General features: G+C 49.4%; 1 protein-coding gene across 3 annotated transcripts in view; it reads right to left on the reverse strand.

Annotated features, from left to right (window-relative positions):
- LOC117977910 (huntingtin-interacting protein 1-like) overlaps nucleotides 1-25899 on the reverse strand; it is a 135927-nt gene that overhangs the window by 72501 nt on the left and 37527 nt on the right. The window contains exon 1 of one of the 3 annotated variants that reach the window (XM_055115054.2): nucleotides 6327-7382. The exons of 1 other annotated variant lie outside the window; for it this stretch is intronic. In XM_055115054.2, coding sequence (XP_054971029.1) covers nucleotides 6327-6359 — 33 coding nt within the window. In that variant the 5' untranslated portion in view covers nucleotides 6360-7382. Of the gene's footprint in view, nucleotides 1-6326; nucleotides 7383-25899 lie in introns of those variants that run through there. One more of the 3 variants, XM_055115057.2, reaches the window with a different exon arrangement.

The raw sequence follows: 25899 nt of genomic DNA on the forward strand, positions 1-25899 counted from the left end.
AAAGTGGAAGGGCATGGAGCATGCAGCCTGAGGGCCGGGGGGGATGGAGGAGAAGCCAGGAGGCAGGTAAGGCTGCGTGTGGGAGGCCAGTGGGCTTCTGAGTGGCAAGAAGAGATGACAGCAGGTGGAGGGGAATGGGCCAGCAGCGGCGGCAGCTGGGGTAGAGCTGGATGGAGCCTGGAGGTGAGAATTCAGGGAGGAAGCTATTTTTGTTGTTGTTGTTGTTTTGAGACGGAGTCTTGCCCTGTCGCCCAGGCTGAAGTGCAATGGCGCAATCTTGGCTCACTGCAACCTCCACCTCCTGGGTTCGAGTGATTCTCCTGTCTCAGCCTCCCAAGTAGCTGGGATTATAATAGTTGCATATTACCACGCCTGGCTAATTTTTGTATTTTTAGTAGAGACAGGGTTTTGCCATGTTGGCCAGGCTGTTCTCAAACTCCTGTCCTGAGGTGATCCCCCTGCCTTGGCCTCCCAGTGTTGGGATTAGAGGCGTGAGCTACCGCGCCTGGCTGTATTTTTATTTAATCTATTATTATTAGTTTTTGGAGACAGGGTCTTGCTCTGTCACCCAGGCTGGAGTGCAGTGGTGCAATCATAGCTTACTACAGCCTCAACCTCCTGGGCTCAGGCAATCCTCCCACCTCAGCTTCCTGAGTAGCTGGGACCACAGGCACATACCACTATGCCTGGCTAGTTGGTTTTTTTAAATAGAGACGGGGTCTCATTATGTTGCCCAGGCTGGTCTTGAACTCCTGGCCTCAAGCAATCCTACTGCTTCAACCTCCTAAAGTGCTGGGCTTATAGGTGTGAGCCACCATGCCCAGCCAGAAGCTATTTAATAGCATAAAAGTACAGGAAAAATGGAATCAAAATGAAAGATGTGAAAATGGAAATGACCCAATATAATGTGGGCTGTAAAACGAGCTTCAGTAGGACTGGCAGATAGGAGCTCCGGGTTACAGGGAGACAGCAGAAGGATGCATCCATGGTGCCTCCAAGATGATGCAGAGACTTTAGGAGGCCGAGGGGGGCAGATCACCTGAGACCAGGAGTTCAAGACCAGCCTAGCCAACATGGTGAAACCCCATCTCTACTAAAATACAAAAATTAGCTGAGTGTGGTGGCTCATGCCTATAATCCCAGCTACTTGGGAGGCTGAGGCAGAATTGCTTGAACACGGGAGGTGCAGGTTGCAGTGAGCCGAGATCCCGCCATCGTACTCCTGCCTGGGCGACAGAGTGAGACTCCGTCTCAAAAAAAAAAAGATGATGCAGAGGCTCTGGACCTAGATGAGGGGAGGATAGCAGCAAGGGCCGCAGGCTGGGGAGACACTGTAAGAAAAGGACCCGAAGGAACAATGAACAATGAGGCCAGGCGGCTCTTGGGTAAGAAATAGCCATTTTTAAAAGAATGAGGAAGTGAACTAGCGGTAACGGTGGTGATAATTATCAAGCTGATGGCACTAATGAGTGCTTAGACCAGGCCCCTTTGTATGAATTATCTTATATAAAGTCTTACAACTCTACAACCTACCAGTAGACACTTAATAGTATTAATCAGCTCCATTCTGCAGATGAAGAAACCAAGGTACCTGAGATCTCTTAGGCTTAGAAAGGCTAAGTAAGCCTGGGTGGGGTGGCTCATGTCTGTAATCCCAGCACTTTGGGAGGTTGAGGCTGGAGGATTGCTTGAGAACAGGAGTTTGAGACCAGCCTGGGCAATAGAGCGAGACCCCATCTCTAAAAAAAAAATTTTTTTTCAATAGCCAGGTGTGGTGGTGCACACCTGTAATCCCAGTACTTTGGGAGGCTTAGGTGGGAGGGTTACTTGAGGCCAGGAGTTTGAGAACAGCCTGAGCAACACAGTAAGGCACCATCTCTACAAAAAAAAAAGAGTTTTTTTTTTTTTTTTTTTTTTTTTTTGAGACAGAGTCTTGCTCTGTTGCCCAGGCTGGAGTGCAGTGGTGTGATCTCAGCTCACTGCAACCTCTGCCTCCTGGGTTCAAGCAATTCTCCTGTCTCAGCTTCCCAGTAGCTGGGATTGCAGGTGCACACCACCAAGCCCGGCTAATTTTTGTATTTTTAGTAGAGATGGGATTTCACCATGTTGGTCAGGTTGGTCTTGAATTCCTGACCTCAGGTGATCCGCCCATCTTGGCCTCTCAAAGTGCTGGGATTACAGACATGAGCCACCATGCCCAGCCTAAAAAAAAAAAAAAAAAAAAAATTTGTCAAGTGCGGTGGCCATGCCTGTAGTCCCAGGTACTTGGGAGGCTGAGACAGGAGGATCACAGGAGGATCACTTGAGCCCAGGAGTTTGAAGCTGCTGTGAGCCATGATCACGCCACTGCACTCCAGCCTGGGGACCAGAGTGACACCCTATCTCTAAAATAAATAAATAAAAATAAAAAAAGAACTGCTAAGTAAACTGCCCAGGCCTGTAACATCAGCAAGTGTAGGGCGGGGATTCAGTCTTTGCAGTGTGACCAAGCTCAGGCTCAGGATCACAACCTCGGCACTAGACAAGGCCCTCTACACCACAGAGACATGATCAGAATCCACAGACTGGAAAAATGCATTAAAATTCACAAGATGAAATCCAGTAGGTACAAAGGAAATTTTCTACACTTAGGCCTAAACTCACTGGCACCGGGGAGCCGTGACTCAAAGCAGCACTTGTGAAAAGAATGAAGGTGTTTTGGCCGGGCACATGGCTCACGACTCTAATCCTAGCACTTTGGGAGGCTGAGGTGGGTGGATCACGAGGTCAGGAGTTCAAGTTCGGCCTGGCCAAGATGGTGAAACCTTATCTCTACTAAAAACACACAAAAAATTAGCCGGGCGTGGTGGTGGGCACCTGTAATCCCAGCTGCTCGGAAGGCTGAGGCAGAAAATTGCTTAAACCCGGGAGGCGGAGAATGCTGTGAGCCGAGATCACGCCACTGCACTCCAGCCTGGGTGACAGAGAGAAACTCCGTCTCAAAAGAAAACAAAAAAAAGAATTAAGGTGTTTTATTTGGCTGCTAACTTAATAATAGCAAGATTTTGATACGGTTGATGAACATGCAAGTCTGATCTCTCTGGATGCATTAAAAGGAGGGAACGTATGGTTCCAGTTCTCTACACAGATAAGGCCATGCGTGAAACACTATTCAGTTTCAGGCTTTATACATTATGAAGGAAACTAACAAGCTGGACCATTTCCAAAAAAGAGTGACCTGGATTGAAATGGACTTAATATCTGAAGAAAATTTAGAGAAATATCAGTATTCTGAAGCGTGACCATCTGGAAGCAGGAAAAACTCCAGAGGCTCAAACCTAGACCAATGGGCAGAAGTCCAGAGAGGCAGTTTCTGGATGAACTTAAAGCTGTCTCATGAAAGAGAACTCCTCATTATTAGAAACACACATGCAGAAGGGAGGCAACCTCTCTGGGTTATTGTGAAAAAGATGGACAGGTTCAGATTACATTAGATGACATCTAGGTCTCTTCCCATTTTTAGACTCTGAAACGGCTGATCAGATGACGGAGGGCTCTGGATATCAGGTCGAGGAAAACTGTGATCTGATGGGTACTGGGGATCCACAGAAGGCTCTTGAGCAGGGGAGGAACATGACACAAATGACCCTCCATTCTCCTGAATGAGTTACTTCTCCAGTGTGCTAAGGAAAGTGGGGAACACCGTGGGAGTCACCGCCTCCCAGTATGAATCCAGTGCAACTGACAAGGACCTGGCCTAAGCACTGGCTTGTGGAAAGAAGTTTCTTCCTAAACCAGCGGCTACAAGGCACCTGTAAGCTCTGCCTGAGCTTGCCAGGACTGTCCCAGACCCTTCTCCTGCAGCTCTGGGGGGGCTCACAAGAGCTCTCAGGCACTGTCATCATCGTGCCCCAGTTCCCCAAGCAACACTTCATCATAGTGGCTGTACCAATGAGGCAGAGCCCACTCTATGGTTTGGGGCCCATTGCCGAGCCTGTGGCAAGGCTTCTTGGGGGCTCATTCTGGGTTCTAAGGCAACCTGTGGGTCCCCCAGGGGGCCAGGGAATGTCAGATACTGAGGGGTTTCCAGGGCAGAAGTTCCCTGCGAGGACCAGTTTCCCATGGCTCACTAACACTGTGTACCTGGGATACCACCTCTCCACCCCACCCTCCACCATACATGCTCCCTCTTCTTTCTGCTTTCCAAACCCTGACCTCCTTCAAGCTCATACTCAACGGTACCGTTTTCTTTTTTTTCTTTTTTTTTTTTGAGACAGAGTCTTGCCCTGTCGCCAGGCTGCAGTGCAGTGGCGCAATCTCGGCTCAGTGCAACCTCCTCCTCCCTGGTTCAAGTGATTCTTCTGCCTCAGTCTCCTGAGTAGCTGGGACTACAGGTGTGCGCCACCATGCCCAGCTAATTTTTATATTTTTAGAAGAGACGGAGTTTCACCATATTGGCCAGGATGGTCTCGATCTCTTGACCTCATGATCTTCCGCCTCGGCCTCCCAAGGTACCTTTATTTTTTAAGACTTAACCAAGCTACTCAGGCCAACAATGTATTTTTCTCTCTTCCTTCTTTCTTTTCTTTTCTTTTTTTTTTTTTGAGACAAAGTCTTGCTCTGTTGCCCAGGTTAGAGTGCAGTGGCACAATTTTGATTCATTGCAACCTCTGCTTCCTGAATTCAAGTGATTCTCCTGCCTCAGCCTCTGGAGTAGCTGGGATTATAGGCCCACACCACCACACCTGGCTAATTTTTGTATTTTTAGTAGAGACAGGGTTTCGCCATGTTGGCCAGGCTGGTCTTGAACTCCTGACCTCAGGTAATCCACCTGTCTCAGTTTCCCAAAGTGCTGGGATTACAGGCATGAGCCACCTCATCCAGGCCTTTTTTTTTTTTTTTTTTTATAAGAGACAGGGTCCTGTTCTGTCATCCAGGCTGGTGTGCAGTGATGTGATTATAGCTCACTGCAGCCTTGAATGCCTGTGCTCAAGTGATCCTCCAGCCTTAGCCTCCCGGAAAGCTGGGACTTCCAGGCATGTGCCACCACACCCAGCTAATTTTTTTGTATTTTTTGTAGAGATGGGGTCTCCCTGTGTTGCCCAGGCTGGTCTTGAACTCAGGCTCAAGTGACCCTCCCCCAACAGCCTCCCAAAGTACTGAGATAACAGTTGTGAGCCACTGCACCTGGCCTTTTTTTTCTCTTTTTTTGAATTCCTATTTCTCTCAATACGTTTGACACTGAGTATTACCTTCCCTCCCTACCCAGACTAGAATCCCAAGCACAAGGACCCTGCCTTCTCCTTTCCTGTAGGCCCACAGTCGCGAAGGCAGGTCATAAGTCCATAAATCATCAGGACTGGCTGCTTCCCAGCACTCTCGCCTCTAAAGTGTACCAGGTAGAGGCCAGGCATGGTGGCTCATGCCTGTAATCCCAGCACTTTGAGAGGCCGAGGCAGGAGGATCTCTTGAGACCAGGAGTTCAAGACCAGCCTGGGCAACATGGTAAGATCCCATCACTATTAAAATATATATATATTTATATATATTAAAATTTTATATATTATTTATATAAAATATATATATATATACTTTTTTTTTTGAGATGGGAGTTTCACTCCATTTGTCTCCCAAGCTGGAGTGCAGTGGTGTGAGCTTGGCTCACTGCAACCTCTGCCTCTCAGGTTCAAGTGATTCTCCTACCTCAGCTTCCCCAGTAGCTGGGATTACAGGTGCCCGCCACCATGTCCAGCTAATTTTTGTATTTTGTTTTTTTTTTTTTTAGTAGAGACAGGGTTTTACCATGTTGGCTAGGCTGGTCTTGAACTGCGCCTGTTCTATAAAATTTTTTTAGAAAGAGTCCCAGGTACGCCAGGTGCGGTGGCTCATACCTGTCATCTCAGCACTTTGGGAGGCTGAGATGGGCGGATTACTTGAGGTTCGGAGTTCAAGACCAGCCTGGCCAAAATGGCAAAACCCTGTCTCTACCAAAAATACAAAAAGTAGCCAGACATGGTGGTGCGTGCCTGTAGTCCCAGCCACTTGGGAGGCTGAGGCAGGAGAATCACTTGAACTGGGGAGGCGGAGGCTGCAGTGAGCTGAGATGGTGCCACTGCACTCCAGCCTGGGTGACAGAGTGAGACTCTGTCTCAAAAAAAAAAAAAAAAAAAAAAAGTCCCAGGTATGTGATTCACAGTCTCTTGAGAAAATCTACTCCCTTCCCCTCCCGGCCCGAGGCTCTCTGAAGGACATCATTTGGTTCTGAACTGTTCCCGCCCCGCCACAGGCCAATGCCTGGGGGCCCCTCCCAGCACCAAGGGCGGGCAGTGCGGGGCTGGGTGTCTCACCTCTGGTGGGGGCTCTGGGTTAGGGAACATCATCTGAGAACAGGCTGTTCTCTGGACTGGAGTCACACAGGACCTAAGACCAAGCCGTGTCTCCCCTGAAAGGGTGGCATTGTCCACCACTTCCTGACCCAGCAGGCCCTCGTGTCCCCGGCTGGTTCCGGAGAGCCAATTACCAGCAGGCACCGCAGGAAGGGCGCCTTTCTCCCAGCCTCTCTTCCTCCCTCCCCAGCACTCCCCATCCTCCGCTCGCCTGGGACAGCCCAGCCAGGCAGTGGCCAATGGGAAACCCTCTGGCCTTGCTTGTGTGGGGAGCTGGGCCTGGGCCTGGCCTGTGGGGCCAGTTGGACACTGTCAGGTCACATACACACAGCTCTTGGCAGGAGCCCAGCCCTGGGGCTGCCAAGGCCAGGCTGGCTCGCAAAGGTCCCACGGCAGGAGCAGGCACGGGGATGTGCCCCGGGTGGGGGTGGCAGGTCCCCAGGCAAGGGGCCAGAGAAGGAAAACCTGAGAACAGGCAGCACAGATGGGAAAGGAGAAGGGCAAAACAAAAGCAGAGGAGGCCGGGCACGGTGGCTCCACCTGTAATCCCAGCACTTTGGGAGGCGGAGGTGGGCGGATCACCCAAAGTCAGGAGTTCCAGACCAGCCTGGCCGACATGGTGAAATCCCATCTCTACTAAAAATACAAAATTAGCCAGGGGTGGTGGCGCGTACCTGTAGTCCCAGCTACTCAGGAGGCTGAGGCAGGAGAATCACTTGAACCCACGAGGTGGAGGTTGCAGTGAGCCGAGTTCGTGCCACTGCACTCCAGCCTGGGTGACGAGAGAAACTCTGTCTCACAAAAAAAATAAAATAAAGGCTGGGCGCGGTGGCTCATGCCTGTAATCCCTGAACTTTGGGAGGCCGAGGCGGGTGGATCACCTGAGGTCAGGAGTTCAAGACCAGCCTGACCAACATGGTGAAACCCTATCTCTACTAAAAATACAAAAATTAGCCAGGCCTGGTGGTGGGCGCCTGTAATTCCAGCTACTCGGGAGGCTGAGGCAGGAGAATCGCTTGAACCCAGGAGATGGAGGTTGCAGTGAGCTGAGATCGTGCCATTGCACTCCAGCCTGGGCAACAAGAGTGAAACTCCATCTCAAATAATAATAATTTTTTTTTAAAAAAGAGGCTGTAATCCCAGTACTCTGAGAGGCTGAGGCAGGCAGATCACTTGAGGCCAGGAGTTCAAGACAAGCCTGGCCAACATGGTGAAACTCCGTCTCTACTAAAAATACAAAAATTAGCTGGGCATGGTGGCAGGTGCCTGTAATCCCAGCTACTCAGGAGACTGAGGTGGGAGGATGGCTTGAGCCCAGAAGTTCAAGGTTGCAGTGAGCTATGATCATACCACTGCACCACTCCAACTTGGGACACACACACACACACACACACACACACACACACACACACACACACACACACACATACACACAAGAAAGAAAAGAAAACTAGAAAGAAAGAAAAGAAAATTGGCCATGGCAGGTTGCAGTACAGGTGGCAATAGCTCAGGTTAACAGCTGGGACCTACCACCTGAGTGAGGATGACAGGGAGAGTATAGAACCAAATGGAGATGAGGTGAGCCTGGGAGAGTAGAGGGACAGGTGAGGCATGAAAGCCAAACAGAGCGTCCCCACCGTGGGGAGCCTTCTGTGCTCCGTGAGACTGCTCTGGTCCTAGCTACAACACTTGGAATTTGCTGCCCAACATCAGGGTGTTTTTAATTCTTCTCTTGATCAAAAATAATAATAATCATCATAGAGCCATTGTCACCAGATTAGTGGTAGTAGCAGGAGCCACTGACCCTCACTTGGGCCTCTTCCTCCTCCCAGGCACTGCACTGGTAATTTACTTCTCATCCTCCTTTGGTCCCTAGAGGGCAAGAAATCTGGGCCCCTATTTTCCAAGACAAGCTACTTGCAAGGAGTACAGCCAGCAAGAAGTGAAGCCAGAATTCAAACCCAGGTCCATCTGAGAACGCCTCCTCTCCCACACCGTGCTGCCTTCTGTAACTGCCAGGGTCCAACACAAACCTGTTGCCAACCAACGTCCTCCACCCTACTGTATGCCTTACCTTCTGTTGCCCAGGCTGGAGTACAGTGGTGCAAACGTGGCTCACTACAGCCTCAACCTCCTGGATTCGAGCAATCTCCCATCTCAGCCTCCCAGGCAGCTGAGACGACAGGTGCATGCCACCACACCTGGCTAATTTTTAAATTCTTTTGTAGAGATTGGGTTTGCTATGTTGCCTAGGCAGGGTCTCCCTCTGTTGCCCAGGCTGGAGTACAATGGTGCAAACATGGCTCACTACAACCTTAACCTCCTGGGTTCAAGCAATCCTCCCATCTCAGCCTCCCAGATAGCTGAGACGACAGGTGTATGCCACCACACCTGGCTAATTTTTAAATTCCTTTGTAGAAATGGGGTTCACTATGTTGCCTAGGCAGGTCTCAAACTTCTGGCCTCAAGTGATCCTCCTGCCTCAGCCTCCTGAGTAGCTGGGATTATAGGCACATGCCACCACACCCAGCTAATTTTTGTAGAGACGGGGTCTTACTATGTTGCTCAGGCTGGTCTGAAACTCCTGGGCTCAAGCTCTTTGGCCGTCCCAGCCTCCCAAAGTGCTGGGACTACAGGCATGAGCCATGCGCTGGGCCCTAAAATGGTGAATTTTATGGTATGTATATTTTACCACCACACACACACACAGTTACAAGGTAGATAAGCCTCCAAAACATGCTACATGAAAGAAACCAGACATGAAATGGGACACAATGTGTGATTCTATTTGTATGAAGTGCTCAGAATGGGCAGATCCATAGAGACAGAGAGCTGACTGGTGGCCACTGGGGTCTGGTAGGAGAGGGGTGGGAAGTGATTACTTAATGGGAACAGGGTTTCCTTTACGGATAGTGAAAATGTTCTGAAATTAAACAGTCATGTCGGTTGCATGACATAGCGAATGTGCCAAATGTTGCTTAATTATACACTTGAATTTGTTACAATAGCGAATTTCATGTTATATGTATTTTGTCACAGGAAACAAAAGATAAAAAACACTGAGAAACTGATTTTTTTTTCTTTTTTTGAGACGGAGTCTCACTCTGTCACCCAGGCTGGAGTGCAGTGGCGCGATCTCGGCTCATTGCAACCTCTGCCTCCCGGGTTCAAGTGATTCTCCTGCCTCAGCCTCCTGATAGCTGGGATTACAGGCACCCACCACCCCGCCTGGCTAATTTTTGTATTTTTAGTGGAGACGGGGTTTCACCATGTTGGCCTGTCTTGTCTCGAACTCCTGACCTCAAGTGATCCACCTGCCTCGGCCTCCCAAAGTGCTGGGATTACAGGCATGAGCCACCACACTGGCCTGAGAAACTGATTTTACTGAATACCTACTACACGCAGGGCAAGGCTGCCACACAGATAGTAAGGCTCTTTGCCATACAACCACAAGAGGGCCTTTCACAGACAGTTGTGGACAGCCATGCACCTGCACATGGCTGCCAGGATCCAGGGCACCACACCAGGGGCTGCTAGAGAGCACACAGATGATAGGAAGTGGACCCTGTGGCCAGGTGTGGCAGCTCATGCCTGGAATCCCAGCACTTTGAGAGGCCGAGGCAGGAGGATCACTTGAGGCCTGGAGTTCAAGACCAGCCTGGGCAACATGGTAAGACCCCATCTCTACAAAAAATAAAAATTTAGCTGGGGATGGTGGTATATCTGTAGTGGTGGCTACTTGGGAGGCTGAGGCAGGAGGATTGCTTGAGCCCAGGAGTTGGAGGCTGCAGTGAGCTATGACTGTGCCACTGCACTCTATCATGAATGACAGATGGAGACCCTGACTCCCCACCCTTAAAAAAGGTGGATCTTGTCCTCAAAGGGATAAAGACTGTACTACTCCTTCCTGTCCTTTCCTTCCTTCTCCTCTGACTGTGCTTATGCCTGTAATCCCAACACTTTAGGAGATTGAGGTGGAGGATCGACTGAGCCCAGGAGGTGGAGGTTGCAGTGAGCCGAGATTGTGCCACTACACTCCAGCCTGGGTGACACAGCGAGACTCTGTCTCAAAAAACAAAAACAAAAACAAACAAAAAATGGCCAGGCGCGGTGGCTTACGCCTGTAGTCCCAGCTCTTTGGGAGGCTGAGGCAGGCGGATCACCTGAGGTCAGGAATTTGAGACCAGCATGGTCAATATGATGAAACCTCGTCTCTACTAAAAATACAAAAATTAGCTGGGTGTGGTGGTGCGCACCTGTAGTCCCACCTACTCAGCAGGCTGAGGCAGGAGAATCGCTTGAACCTGGGATGTGGAGGTTGCAGTGAGCTGAGATCACACCACTGCACTCCAGCCTGGGCGACAGAGTAAGACTCCGTCTCAAAAAAAAAAAAAAAAAAAAAAAAAAAAAAGAAAAGAAAAGAAAACAAAAACAAAAACAAAGTATCTCGTAACATCGTCCTAGACAAGAATGAGAAAGGACAGGCTGCCAGGGGTCCAAACCACCGCCCACCAGCCAAACCTGGCCTCAGCCTGCTTGTGCATGGCCTGTGAGCTAGGACTGGTTTTTGTGTTCTTGTTTAGGGACAGAGTCTTGCTCTGTTGCCCAGGCTGCAGTGTAGTGGTACGATCATAGCTCACTACAGCCTTGAACTCCTGGGTTCATGCGATCGTCCCACCTCCACCTCCCAAGTAGCTGGGCCTACAGGTGCGCACCACCACGCCAGGCTAATTAAAAAAATTTTTTTTGTAGAGACGGGGTCTCACTTTGTTGCCCAGGCTGGTCTTGAGCTCCTGGCTTCTAGCGATCCTCCCACCTTAGCCTCCCAAAGTGCTGGAATTACCGGCGCGAGCCACCATGCCTGGCTTTTTAAGGGTGGGGAGGAGGAGGAAGAGGAGGAGGACGAGGAGGAGGAGGAAATAGTAGCAGCAGGAAGCCACAAAGCCAAAAACATTTACCATCTGGCCCTTTGCAGAAAATGTTTGCTGGCCCCTGGACTAGGCAGGGCAGCCTATGAGGGTGGATGTCCACACATACAGAGGCTGATTACTGGCCATCACTTTGGGGTAAGGTATGCTGGTGCCCGAGCCTGTGTCCTCCTCCTCATGTTTACCAGGGAGGTATATGTCAGGCACAGTGATTGATCTAACCGATGCTGGGAACAACAGTAACTACATTTAGATGACTACTTTTTTTTTGTTTGGACAAGGTCTTGCTCTGTTGCCCAGGTTGGAGTGCAGTGGTGCAATCATGGCTCATTGCAGCCTCGATTTCCTGGGCTCAAGCAATCCTCCCACCTCAGCCTCCCAAAATAGTTGGGAGCACAGGTGCATGCCACCACACCCAGCTAATTTTTTTTTTTTTTTTTTTTTTTTGAGATGGAGTTTTGCTCTGTCACCTGGCTGGAGTGCAATGGCGTGATCTCAGCTCACTGCAACCTCCGCCTCCCCGGCTCAAGCGATTCCCTTGTCTCAGCCTGCCAAGTCGCTGGGATTACAGGCACCCACCATCACTCCCAGCTAATTTGTTTTGTAGTTTTTAGTAGAGACGGGGTTTCACCATGTTGACCAGGCTGGTCTTGAACTCCTGACCTCAGGTGATCCTCCTGCCTCGGCTTCCAAAAGTGCTGGGATTACAAGCGTGAGCCACCGCACCCAGCCGCTAATTTTTTATTATTTGTAGAGGTGAGGATCTCCCTGTGTTGCCCAGGCTGGTCTCGAACTCCTGGCCTCAAGCCATCCTCCTGCAGCGGCCTCCCAAAGTGCTGGGATTACAGGCGTGACCCACCGCACCCAGCCTCAGCCTGGTTCCTTGCGTGAGTCTTGGTTTCTTGGTCTCCTTTTCCCCATATGCCAGCTGCCTCCCTCCATAACAGAACATCCGTGATGACCTTCGGGGTGCCCACTTAGGCTTTCAAAGGGGCCTGGAATGTAGGGCACAGGGTAAGAGACTCGGACACCAGGCCTTGGGGAAAAGGAGAAGCGGGCCCATATGCCCTCCTCTCACCCACAGGGAGCTGTGGCTTCGAAAGGGGCTCCTCCCTTGTAAGGCTGCTGCTCCTGTCGGCATGGAGGAAACCTTGGTTCCGCTTCCCTAGCACCCCAAACTGCAAAGTCACGCTGGCAGGTATTGCACCCAGAGGGCTCATTCCCCATTCATCATAGTCACTGGTTGGGCAAGTCACCCTCCCTGGAAAGCGCAGCCTTGGGTAAATCCACCAGACATATCCTGATCTTTCACTATTCACAGAGCCAGACTGGAGTGGCCTTTCGTAATGGCCCTGGCCAGAGCTTCCAGGGGAAGCCTTCCGGATAGGCAGCTTGTCAGCAAGAGTGGGAAACCCTGGGCTGCGCCCTCCCCACAAACCACCAGCATTGCCCAACTTCCTCTCTTCATGCCCTCTACCACCCTCTCGTCGCCCCAGCTTTCTTTCTTTCTTTTTTTTTCTTGAGACACAGTTTCACTGTCACCCAGGCTGGAGTGCAGTGGTGTGATCTCGGCTCACTGCTACCTACCTCCACCTCCTGGGTTCAAGCGATTCTCACACCTTAGCCTCCCGAGTGGCTGGGATTACAGGCACATGCCACCAACTCTGGCTAATTTTATATTTTTAGTAGAAACAGGGTTTCACCATGTTGGTCAAGCTGGTCTCAAACTCCTGACCTCAAGTGTTTCATCTGCCTCAGCCTCCCAAAGTGCTGGGATTACAGGTGTGAGCTACCACACGTGGCTAATTTTTGTATTTTCAGTAGAGATGGGGGTTTCACCATGTTGGCCAGGCTGGTCTTGAACTCCTGACCCCAGGTGACCTGCCCTCCTCAGTCTCCCAAAGTGCCGGGATTACAGGCATGAGCCACCGCACCCAGCTGTTTCCCCAGCTTTCTAACAGTGAGGTTAGTTTTGTCTCTTCTCTTTTATTAATATACTGCTACTTATCTCCAATGATCTGAAGACTCAAGGTGGGTGATGCCTGACTTACAGGAGATCCCCCAGCACGGGAACCATCCCTTATCCAGCTCTGGGTCTCTTGCAGTGTCCAATTTCTAAAAGTGACCTTTCTGTCAAGTGAATGAGCCAAGCCCCAGCCACATCCCAGCACTAGAAAACCTGATGCCTCTCCCTTGAGCACATCCTTTTTTTTTTCTTCCAAGTTTTTTTGTAGAGATGGGGTTTCACTATGCTGCCCAGGCTGGTCTCAACCTCCTGGGCTCCAGTGAGCCTCCCACCTTGGCCTCCCACCCAACATCCTTGACATCCCACCTTTTGTTCTATTTCTGCAGGAATCGCTGTGTGTAGAAAGAAAGCCTTTGGTCAGTGGTTCCCAGACTTGGCTAGGCCGGGATATCATCTGAGAATCCTGTACCCCGAGTTTGTACACACACCCCTAGATTCCTTTGCTCCACCCCCAAATTGGACTCATTTGGCCTCGGAAGGGCCCATGGCACTGTTAATTCAGGTGATGTTACAGAAGAACATTGTATGTCAGAGTCTAAGAAAAAATTCAGCTAAAAGTAAAAACAGTGGCCGGGCACAGTGGCTCATGCCTGTAATCCCAGCACTTTGGGAAGCCCAGGTGGGTGGATCACTTGAGGTCAAGAGTTTGAGACCAGCCTGGCCAACATGGTGAAACCCCATCTCTACTAAAAATACAAAAATTAGCCAGGTGTGGTGGCATGTGCCTGCTGTAATCCCAGCTACTCGGGAGTCTGAGGCAGGAGGATTGCTTAAACCCAGAAGGCAGAGTTGCAGTGAGCCGAGATCACTCCAGCCTGGGCGACAGAGCAAGACTTTGTCTCAAAAAAAAAAAAAAAAAAAAGAGAAGAAAAACAGTAACAAAAAGGAAGAATGAGAGCAAAGAATAAAGATGGTGGAAATGTGAAGAATGAAGTCAGTTTCTCAGCTCAGACAAGTATACCCTGATGTAAGTAAATTTTTTTCTGGAAAATGTGAATTGCCACTAAGGCCAAATTAGGAGATTATTATTCATTTCACAGAAGACATTGGCATTCGATACCCTTAAATAGCAATCTCCGTTAGTACATTTAAGAGAGGATTCAGTTTACAGAAGTGTGATTTATACAAAACCACATCTGTTACATAAAGCTCAGAAAAATAGCTCTCCTCCCATGTCATCTTGCTAACTATAGAACTGGCCCAGTATAGATGGTCACCTATTTTCTTCTAAAAGATACCACCCCTGCTCTCTGTCATCTATTTCTGTTTCACCGTGATCATGGGTAACAGATTCTTAGGGGCCACCCAGATCTCTCTCTGGTCTTCCCTAAACTCAGGGAACAACTGCTCTGAATTGTTTTCATATTCACTCATTCATTCGACATATATTTCTGGAAGGCCTATCATATGCCTGGCACTGCTCTAGAAATACAGCGAGGGTGCGGTGGCTCATGCCTGTAATCCCAGCGCTTTGGGAGGCCAAGGTGGGTGGGTCACTTGAGGTCAGGAGTTCGAGACCAGCCTGGCCAACATGGTGAAACCAGTCTCTACTGAAAATACAAAAATTAGCCAGGGGTGGTGGTGCATGCCTGTAGTCCCAGCTACTCGGGAAGCTGAGGAACAAGAATTGCTTGAGCCTGGGAGGCAGAGGTTGCAGCGAGCTGAGATAGCACCATTGCACTCCAGCCTGGGTGAAAGAGTGAGGCTCTGTCTCAAAAACAAACAAACAAACAAATAAATAAACAAAACCAAAATAAAACAGCAAGGGACAGATATGACGATCTCTGTCCTCACGGAGCTTATATTTTAGCAGGGGAGACAAGCAGTAAACAAATCGGATGGCGAGAGGTGCTATGGAAGAAAGATCAGGACAAGGATAGGGCTGGAGTGTTCTAGGCAGCATTATAACCTCCCAAAGGGTCACTGAGAAAGGCTGTACTGAGGTGACAGAGGGATACAGACTTTAAAGTGACGAGAGGCTGGCGTGGTGGCTCACACCTAAAATCTCAGCACTTTGGGAGGCCGAGGAGGCAGGACTGCTTGAGACCAGGAGCTTGAGAACAGTCAGGGTGACATAGCAAGATCCTGTCTCTACAAAAAAATTTAAAATGAAAAAATTAGCCTGGCTTGGTGGCAGAGGTGGGAGGATGGCTTGAGCCCAGGAGTTTGAGGCTGCAGTGAGCTACGATAGGGCCACTGCACTCTAGCCTGGGAAGCAGAGTGAGAGCCTGTCTCAAAAAATAAATAACATGAAGAGGAAGTGAGCCTGGTACACACCTGGGGGAAGATTTCTAGGCACACGAGCAGAAGCCCAGCTGGCAGGCGCAAGGAAATATGGCTAGAGCCGGAAGTCAGGGGCAGGAGGGGCCAAATCCCTAGAGGCCTCGTGGCTCATGGTGAGGACTGACCTTTGTTCCACGTAAGACTGGGGCCACTGGAAGTGGTTTTGTTTTTTGCGGTTTTTGGTAAAGACGGGGTCTTGCCATGTTGCCCAGGTTGGTCTTGAACTCCTGGCCCCAAGCGATCCTCCTGCCTTGGCCTCCTAAATTGCTGAGATTAATGGGTGAGCCAGTATGCCCGGCCTCCCTGGAAGGTTTTGAGCAAAGCGGTAAAACGATCTGATTCAATAGGATCCCTCTGGCTGCTGTGCTGAGAACAGACTGCAGGGACCAGTGTGGCTGCAGGGACCACAGTGAAGACGCTGCTGCCTTCAATCAGGCCAGAATTGATGGTGGAGGCAGAGGAGGTGTCGAGACGTGGTCGGTCTCTGAATTTATTTTGAAGCTAGAGCTGATGGGATTATCTGATGTTCTGGATCTGGGGTGTGAGGAAGGAAGGAGTCAAGGATAACATCGTGATGATTTGCCTGAGCAACTAGAGGGACTGAGCTGCCATGAACAAGCTGGGGGGACCCATGGGAGAGTTGGTTTGGGGCTAGGTTAGACATGAGACACCCACCAGGCATCCCAGTGGAGCTGTGGGTGAGCAGTGGGCTGTGCCGCATCTGGAGTTCAGAAAAGGTCTAAGCTAGGCCAGGTGTGGTGGCTCACACCTGTAATCCCAGCTCTTTGGGAGGCCGAGGTGGGCAGACCTCTTGAGGCCAGTTCGAGACCAGCCTGGCCAACATGATGAAACCCTGTCTCTACTAAAAATACAAAAATTAGCCAGATGTGGTGGTGCACGCCACCCAGCTGACTCGGGAGGCTAAGGCAGAAGAATTGCTTGAACCCAGGAGGTGAAGGCTGCAGTGAGCTGAGATCATGCCACTGCACTCTAGCCTGGGTGATAGAGTGAGACTCTGTCTCAAAAAAAAAAAGAACAGGTCTGAGCTACATTTATAAATTTGGACGGGATGTAAGAGTGAATAAGAGCACCAAGGAGTGAGTGCAGATGAGATGTCTGGGGACAGCCTGAGGACACCCCGATGTTCAGGAGAGACAGGAGGCCAGGTACGGGCAGTGGCTCATGCCTGTAATCCCAGCACTTTGGGAGTCCAAGGAAGGAGGATTGCTTGAGCCCAGGAGTTCGAGACCAGCCTGGGCAACACAGTGAAACCCCGTCTCTACCAAAAATACCAACATTGCAAGTCTTAAAACCTGGTCTCTAAATAAATAAATAAGGATAGGAGGGAATCAGTGATGGAGATAGAAAAGAAACAGCCTGTGAGGTTGGGGGAAGCCAGGAGACTGTGGCACCCTGGAAGCCATATGAAGAAATGCATTTTGACCGGGCATGGTGGCTCATGCCTGTAATCCCAATGCTTTGGGAGGCTGAGGAAAGAGGACACTTTGAGCCCAGGAGTTGGAGGCTGTAGTGAGCTATAACTGCGTTACTGCACTCCAGCCTGGGCAACAGAGCAAGATTGTCAAATAAATAATTATCTATCTATCTATCTATCTATCTATATATTTTTTAAAGGAAATTGGCTGGGTGTGGTGGCTCACACCTGTAATCCTAGCACTTTGGGAAGCTAAGGCGGGCAGATCACCTGAGGTCAGGAGTTTGAGACCAGCCTGACCAACATGGTGAAACCCTGTCTCTAATAAAAATAAAAAATTTAGCCAGGCGTGGTGGTGCGTGCCTGTAATCCCAGCTACTCGGGAGGCTGAGGCAGGAGAATCGCTGGAACCTGGGAGACGGAAGTTGCAATGAGCTGAGATTGTGCCTCTGCACTCCAGCCTGGGCAATAGAGCGGGACTCCATCACAAAAAAAAAAAAAAGCAAAAAAAAAAAAACAGGTTCTCCCCCTCTGATGGTAGGTCGAGGAGAGAAAGGGGAGGCTGGGAGCTGGAGGCAATGAGTGCTCTACAGGGTTTCTGCTGTGAAGAGGGACAGAGAGAGAGGGCAGCCGCTGGGAGGAGGTGGGCTCAAGGTTTTCTTGTTTCCAGTGGGAGACATAATAACGCATTTGCATGCGCATGAGGAGAGGACGGGAGAGTGGCAGGGATGGGAATGGGGCCTGGTGCCCAGCAGGAGGGCAGGCTGGGCCAGATCCCACAGTACAGACACAGACGGAGGCAGACATGTGGGTGAGGGCAGTGCCAGTTTTCACAGATCGTCTCTCTTCACAGTGAAACAGGAAGCGAGGTCAGGGCTGAGAGCTCAGGATTTGAGGAGTGCACAGGATGCCTGGAGCTGCACTCAAGGCCCAGGCAAGTGGCACTTGGAGAAAGGAACTAAGCCAGCCTCCGCCTCCTCTTCTCCAGCCCAGTTCTCCCCAGAGCCTCTCCCTTGTCCTCAAACCAACTCTTCTCCTCCTCCTCATTGCCTTTCTGTCTTGTAAAGTGTTTGAGGCTGGGCACAGTGGCTCACGCTTGTAATCCCAGCACTTTGGGAGGCCGAGGCGGGAGGACTGCTTCAGCCTAGGAGTTTCAGACCAGCCTGGGGAGTAGTGAGACCCTATGTCTACAAAACATCAGAAAATTAGGGTGTGGTGGCTCATGCCTATAGTCATAGCTACATAGGAGGCTGAGGCAGGAGGATCGCTTGAGGGCAGGAGGATCACTCGAGCTCTGAAGGTCAACGCTGCAGTGAGCTATGATCGTGCCACTGCACTCTAGCCTGGGAGACAGAGCTGGACCTTGTAAAAGAAACACACACACACACCTCCAAAGCACAGACCTCACTGATCTCAGGTCAGAACCAAAGAAAAGAGATGGAGTGAGCAGTGAGGCTGTGGTTACACTCTGGAGGCCACGGAATCAGGCAGGCAGAGGCGCTGATGGATACTCCCTGCTCTGGACCCAGGGAGTGAGAACAAGCTGGGGAGGATTTGCTAATCAGTTTTCTAAAGTGGAAAGAGGGGTTGTTGCTAATTCCGGAGGTGGATTTCATCATCGGCTGCACGGCTGTGACGTGACTTCCTCAGAAAGCAAAGCTGCCAGAAACTCTCCCTTCTACTTCTTCTGTCTTGGGGGTGAAGAAGAGCCCTTTCTTAGGGGAGTGGGGGAGAAAAGAGCTATGAGATTCAGAAGTATAGGGGTGTTGGCCGTGGGGGAGTCATCCAACAGGCCCCAGGCAGGGTAAGCCCCACCCAAGCCTCCAGGCCTGACAGCCTACTGGTCTCCTGGTGGCCACAACGTCACTGGAAGCCCCCTTTCTAAAGCACAGCTCCAATCATGTCAGAAACATCCAGAAACATCCAGGGCTCACGAGGAAACTGCTCCACTCCCTGGCCTGGCACTCAATGCCTGGAGATCCGGCCCCCACTTGCCTTTCCAGTCTTAGAATTCATTCCTGTCCTTCCCTTTCCCAAATACGTCCTGCCTAATTTGACCCTCATGCCTTCTCTTCATGCCACCTCTCTAACCAAGATTAACTACCCTGCCAAAACCATCTCCATTTATTTAAGTTCCATCATTCATTCAGATAGTCATGATTTTATTCATTCATTGAATTCATCCATCAAATCTATATTCATCCCTCTGTGTCTGTACATAGGTGTATTTTTGTTTAATTTTTTTTTTTTTTTTGAGATGTCTTGCTCTGTCGCCCAGGCTGGAGTGCAGTGGTGTGATATTGGCTCACTGCAGTGCCTCGGCCTGCCTCCTGAGTAGCTGGGAATTACTGGCACCTGCCACCACGGCCAGCTAATTTTTGTATTTTTACAATTAGTAGAGATGGGGTTTCATTATGTTGGCCAGGCTGGTCTCGAACTCCTGACCTCAGGTGATCCACCCACCTTGGCCTCCCAAAGTGCTGGGATTATAAATATAAGCCACCATTGTTTAAGTTTTTATAGAGATGGGGTCTCACTCTGTTGCCCAGGCTGGTCTCAAACTCCTGGGTAGGTGTATTGAGCACCTGGTCAAGTGTTGCATTAAGTCAACTCACAGATCACTAAGACTTAGTCCTGGTTTCAGAGTGAGGTCTAGATGGGGAGAAGGTGATGGCACTGTGTCCACCTTGTGAGAGGAGAGAGATTGGTGGGTATGGACTGTACGGAGGCCTGGGGTGTGGGCATCTATCTGAGGCTTAAGGGTTGGTGATGGCTGCCTGAAGGAAGAACCAACCTAACCAGCTGAGAAGCTGGTCTGGAAAGGGGGCCTGCCAGGGCATTCAGGTAGAGATGACAGCATGACTGAGCCACAGAAGTGAGCAAGGCCCAGAGTTGGGGACTGGTGAATAGTCACTGTTTCTAGTGAGTAGAAAAGCAGAGATGGGGCGCTATAGTTTAAATATGTGTGTCCCCTCCAAAATTCATGTTGAAACTTAATCTCCATTGTGATGGTATGAAGAGGTAGGGACTTTTGGGAAATGATTAAGTCTTTTATAAGGACAAATGCCCTTATAAAAGAGGCTTTGGAGGCCGGGCGTGGTGGCTTATGCCTGTAATCCCAGCACTTTGAGAGGCTGAGGCAGGTGGATCGTTTGAGCCCAGGAGTTTGAGGCCAGCCTGGGTAACATGGTGAATCCCTGTCTCTTAAAAAAAAGAGGCTTTGGAGAGCTCCTTGCCCTTTCTACCTCTTCTGCATGCGAAGGCACACCATTAATCTCTTCTACCTTTTTTTTTGCCATGTGAGGATGCGGCGAGAAAATGCCATCTATGGAACAGGCTCTTGCCAGTCACTGAATCTGGTGGCGCTGTGATGTTGGACTTCCCAGCCCCCAGAACTGTGAGAAATAAGCTTCTATTGTTTATAGACCCAGTCTATGGTATTTTGTTATAGCAGCAAGAATGGACTAAGACCGGGGCCATGACCTGGAAGCCTAATTTATAGAGCCATAGGGCAGCCGCCCAAGGAAACTTCCCCTGTACTTACTACCCAGCTTGAAACACATTAGCAAAAAGAATTCTTGAAAGCTAAAACCTCAAAGCCTAAGTCCTTAAAGCGTTAAGTAAGCCAATGGATACATACGCTTAGGTGAACGCACAAGGATTTCACCCCAATAGTGGAAAATGTTATTAATAGAGGACAGATCACAATGAAATGATACATCGCCCCCTGCTCATCTGGAATTATAGTGATACTAACATTGACTGAATGATACATGTCAAGGCATTGGTCTAAACACTTTATATGTGGTAATTCATCTGCCCTCACCACAACCCTGTATGGAAGGTAATATGCCTATCCCCACCGTACAAGAGGGAAAGCCTGGCAAAGGGAGACCTCAGTAGCCCACCCAGGTAAGTACACAGTGGAAACTGGTTTTGAACCCATGAACCCAGAACCCATGGATGGCCTGGACCACTCTGATATATTATTTCTAGATCTCCAGCATGGTGAAAACAAAAATTAAAGTCTACAAAACCGTATTATGGTATGGCCCCATTTTGTTTAAATATGTGTGTATTTGTCTGTGCGTACATGCTTGTGTTTGATTGAATCAAATGAAAATTTGGCTGTTTTTGACTTATATAAAAGGCAATTTCATAAGGTTCAACCTAGTGCATGCACACAAAGACACACACACACACACACACACACACACAGAAAAGTCTGTAAGAACCTACACTAAATTGTTAACAGTAGTTTTAGATGGTGGAAAAATATTTGATCTTTATTTTCTTTATACCTTTTCATATTTTCTGAAAAGTGGCAGAAGTTTAACATTTCTGTGGATTACCTGTTTCCTTACTGCTGGTGCTGATGACCTCAGCTATGTGGTATTAAAATCTACTCAGTGTGCAGGAGCCCCAGCCCGGCAAACTACAGCATCAGGGTCCAGTGCACTCAAGGCTATCTCTCCTCGGGGACAGAGAAGCCAAAGTGTGTACTTCAATGAAGCAAGTGCTTAGAACAGCACATGGCATATCAAGGGCACTCTATAAACCTTTTCCAAATAAATGAATGAATGGTCACTTTCTCCACCCCACTTCCTACACCACTTGGCAGAATCAATCATTCCTACTTAGTTTCTATAGGAGTTTCCTTAAATCTCTATAGAATAAAGAACCCAGTAACCTGCCCAGGTAAGTGGTAGAGACAGATTTTGAACCCCAGGACCCAAGGCCTTGACCACTCTGAAATACTGTTCCTAGATCAAAGTGAGGGGCCCTTTGAGATTTGACTTCTCTGAGCCTCAGTTTCTCCAGCTTGAACATGAAAATAGGAATCACACTTTTCTGAGAATTGCATGAGACACGGTGCTCTGTCACCTCCAGCCTTGTTCCAGTTGATGTTACTTGGGTAGGGCTGAGAGGGCCTTGTTTATTGTGGGTAGCATCAAGTCCACACCCAGGGCCATGGCCAGAGAACTGCCCATTTGACCTTGCCTCCCTTACTGGAGATTTGTTGGATATAAGAGGCAGCATCTTCCCTCCAATTACTAGAAAATCTGGCAGAAGTGGATGAGCGTTCAGTGCTCTGTAGACCCTCTGGCTGACGGCTGGATCCACAGTTGAGTAGACCTCAGGATGATGGTCAAGGGGAGCTGGGCACAGGGAAAGGGCCCTGAGGTTTAGACTCAGACAACTCTCAGCAATGAGCCATGAGCTAAATCTGGAGTCCAGGATTTCAGCCAGACTGTAAGCCAAGTACACACCATGAACAGGGGTTCCAGAGTTCCCTGGCAGCCAAGGAAAATCCCCTGCTGGGAATGAATGTGCTCACTCCTCTTTCACAATTCTTATCCAAGCATATTTAGAACAGTGCAGCCATTTCTGCATCTAACCCCATTTCCTGGATCATTTACCACCTTCCAACAGCCTACAAAATTTTCTCATTTACATTTATTGCTATTATCTATGACTCATCCCCTCAGTCCCTGCAGGAGCTCAGCTCCACAAGGCAGGAATCTTTGTTTGGTTCAGTGAAGTATCCCAAGTGCTTGGAACAGCACCTGGCATATGGAAGACACTCTATAAATCTTTTCTGAATAAATGAATAAATGAAATGTCACCTTCCCCACCCCACTTCCTGTACCATTTGGCAGAATTAGTCATCTTGCCTCTGAATGTCTATAGAACTTTCCTTAAATCTCTCATATTGTACCAATCACACTATTGTGATTATTAACATTAATCTAATGTTATAATTTTATCTCCTGTACCTCTTTTTTTTTTTTTTTTTTGCTCTGTCACCCAGGCCAGACTGTAATGGCACAATCTCGGCTCACTCCAACCTCTGCCTCCCGGGTTCAAGTGATTCTCGTGCCTCAGCCTTCCAAGTAGCTGGGATTACAGGCACGTGCTGCCGCACCCGGCTAATTTTTGTATTTTTAGTAGAGACGGGGTTTCACCATGTTGGCTGAGCTGGTTTCAAATTCCTGACCTCAAGTGATCCACCTGCCTTGGCCTCCCAAAGGGCTGGGATTGCAGGTGTGAGCCACTGCATGCGGCCTGTACCTCTTTTAAGGAAGAAGCCATCAAAGGATCACTTTCTCTCTTACATTATCTACACCTGGCATGAGGTCTGGGTGGGTCCTCAGTGTCTGCTGACTCAGGGGACAATCTTCACATATACAGGGCAAAAAAGACAATAGCCAGGACCCTGGTTGTAACCATTAGAAACATCCCTACCCAGCACCGGGGCTGGTGACATGATCTTGAGCTAGGGGGAGTAGGGAGGCAGTGATTTTGTAAGACTTCTTCCTAGCCTGAGAAAAATCCAGCAAGAAAAAGTTATTTTAGGTCCCAGAATACGAGGCTGAACTGAGTCCTCCAAAGAGAGGTTAAGATAGAAAGTTAATGAAATGTTCATTTCAAAAAAACTTTGCCCAACCCACGGTTTGCAACTCCCACACTTATCCTGGTACCAGTGAGAGCCATCTCCAGGCCCGGGTAGCAGTAGGCAGCGTAAACCCGTTGGCCAGAATAGCATATCCACGTCTGATTGGCAAGTGGAGGCAGCCCCGCTTACTGGCTCTACTAGAGACTTGCTGGTTATTTTTAACACAGGCCCTCACACCTGTGCCCACTCCTCCTCTCCATTCCTCTGGCCCCGCTCCTAACAAACCTACTCAACATTCATTCCCCAGGGTTGTATGTTCAGCCTGTGTGCAGCACCTCTCTCTCAACTGGAATGTCTTCTTTTGTCTTTTAATCATTCATGCATTCAGCACCCATTGTGCATCCTGTATTTCCTTCAATTGCGGCTCCCCACCTTTTCTTTTTTTTTTTGAGATGGAGTCTTGCTCTGTCGCCCAGGCTGGAGTGCAGTGGTGTGATCTCGGCTTACTGCAACCTCCGCCTCCCAGGTTCAGGCGATTCTCGTGCCTCAGCCTCCTGAGTAGCTGGGATTACAGGCGTGAGCCACCACGCCCAGCTAATTTTGTATTTTTAGTAGAGACGGGTTTTCTCCATGTTGGTCAGGATGGTCTCAAACTCCCGACCTCAGGTGATCCTCCCGCCTTGGCCTCCCAAATTGCTGGGATTATAGGTGTGAGCCACTGCGCCCGGCTTGCTCCCCTTCTTAAAGCACAGCTCTTCCAGGAATCACTGAGGTGTAAAAAGATTCAGCTTTGGGAGGCCAGGTTGGGAGGCCGAGGCAGGAGTATTGCTTGAGGCCAGCAGTTCAAAATCAGCCTGGGAAACATAGCAAAATCCTGTCTCTGCAAAAAAGTTAAAAATTGCTGGGCATGGTGGCATGCACCTGTAGTCCCAGCTACTTGGGAGGCTGAGGTGGGAGGATCACCTGAACCTGGGAGGTTGAGGCTGCAGTGAACTGGAACTGGAATTGCACCACTGCATTCCAGCCTCAGGGATAGAGTGAGACCTTCTCTCTGAAAAAGGAAAAAAAGCCAGCACCGTGGCTCATGCCTATAATCTCAGCACTTTGGGAGACCAAGGCGGGCATATCTCTTGAGCTCAGGGATTCAAGACAAGCCTAGGCAACAAGGTGAAACTCCGTCTCTACAAAACATACAAAAATCAGCCAGGTGTGGTGGTGTGCACCTGTAGTCCCAACTACTCGGGAGGCTGAGGTGGGAGAATCACTTGAGCCTGAGAGGTTTGAGGCTGCAGTGAGCCGTGACTACACCACTGCACTCCAGCATGGAGGATAGACCGAGATCCACCTCAAAAAAAAAAAAAAAAAAAAAAAAAAGATTTGTGTTCTGTATCCTGGAAACTTTGTTAGCCCACAGAGATAGGGAGTGTGCCTACTTTTCAAGCATCGACCAGAGGTAGTTTCTGAACAAATCCTGTGGTTTCATGACCTTACCCTTTTAGCGTGCCTGAAATACCCTTATTTTCCTCCTTCCAGGGGATCTTCTTCCCCTCTGTCCCCAGTTTTCTTAATGATACCCTTCCTTAAGTTGCTGGCTGGTTAACCCCACCTTCTCCAGGCTGACACATGCCCCATCCTTTGTGCATTGCACCACATGTATTGCAACTACTAACAGGTCTGATTGCCCCGGCAGACTGAGCTCACCCAGCAGTGATCATTCTGCAAGAAGCAATGCTCCCCTCTTTCCCTGAAGTTTTCAGATTTCATTTGTAGCCTAAATGAAAGAGCAAACATATTTCTAATGATAGCCATGGTTTACTAAGCCCCTCCTATGTGCCAAGTACTGTATTTTGTATTTTATCTTATTTTTTTAGACAGGGTCCTGCTCTGTCACCCAGGCTGGAGTGCAGTGGTGCAATCACATCTCACTGCAACCTTGAACTCTTGGGCTCAAGTGATCCACCTGCCTCAGCTGGGAGGATCCCTAGTAGCTGAGACCACAGGCCCATGCGACCAAACCCAGATAATTTGTTTTTAAAATTTTTTTTTTTTTTAGTAGAGATAGGATCTTGCTATTTTGCCCAGGCTGGTCTTGAACTCCTGGGCTCAAGTGATCCTCCCGCCTTAGCCTCCCAAAGCACTGGGATTACAGGCATAAGCCACCATGCCTGGCTTGTGTCAAGTACTTTAAGTGAGCATCTTGACAGTGCTGCAAGTCTGCAGACGCCAACCTGCCTTAGAGGCGAGGAAACAATATGAGGAGATCAACTAACTTGTCTACGATCTGAGAGTCGGCAAGTGGTAGCAACGGGACCTTAGCCTCTGTAATTCCAAAGCCCAGGCTCAGCATCTGGAGCAGCTCAGGATGCAGACGAGCCTCCCTTAATCCTCTGTGCACAGGGGACAGGGCTGTGGAGTCTGGCTGGGATCCCACTCACTCAACCATTCCCATTTACAAATATGCCTCC

The sequence above is a fragment of the Pan paniscus genome, chromosome 6, assembly GCF_029289425.2.
Source record: "Pan paniscus chromosome 6, NHGRI_mPanPan1-v2.0_pri, whole genome shotgun sequence".
Lineage (NCBI taxonomy): Eukaryota > Metazoa > Chordata > Mammalia > Primates > Hominidae > Pan > Pan paniscus.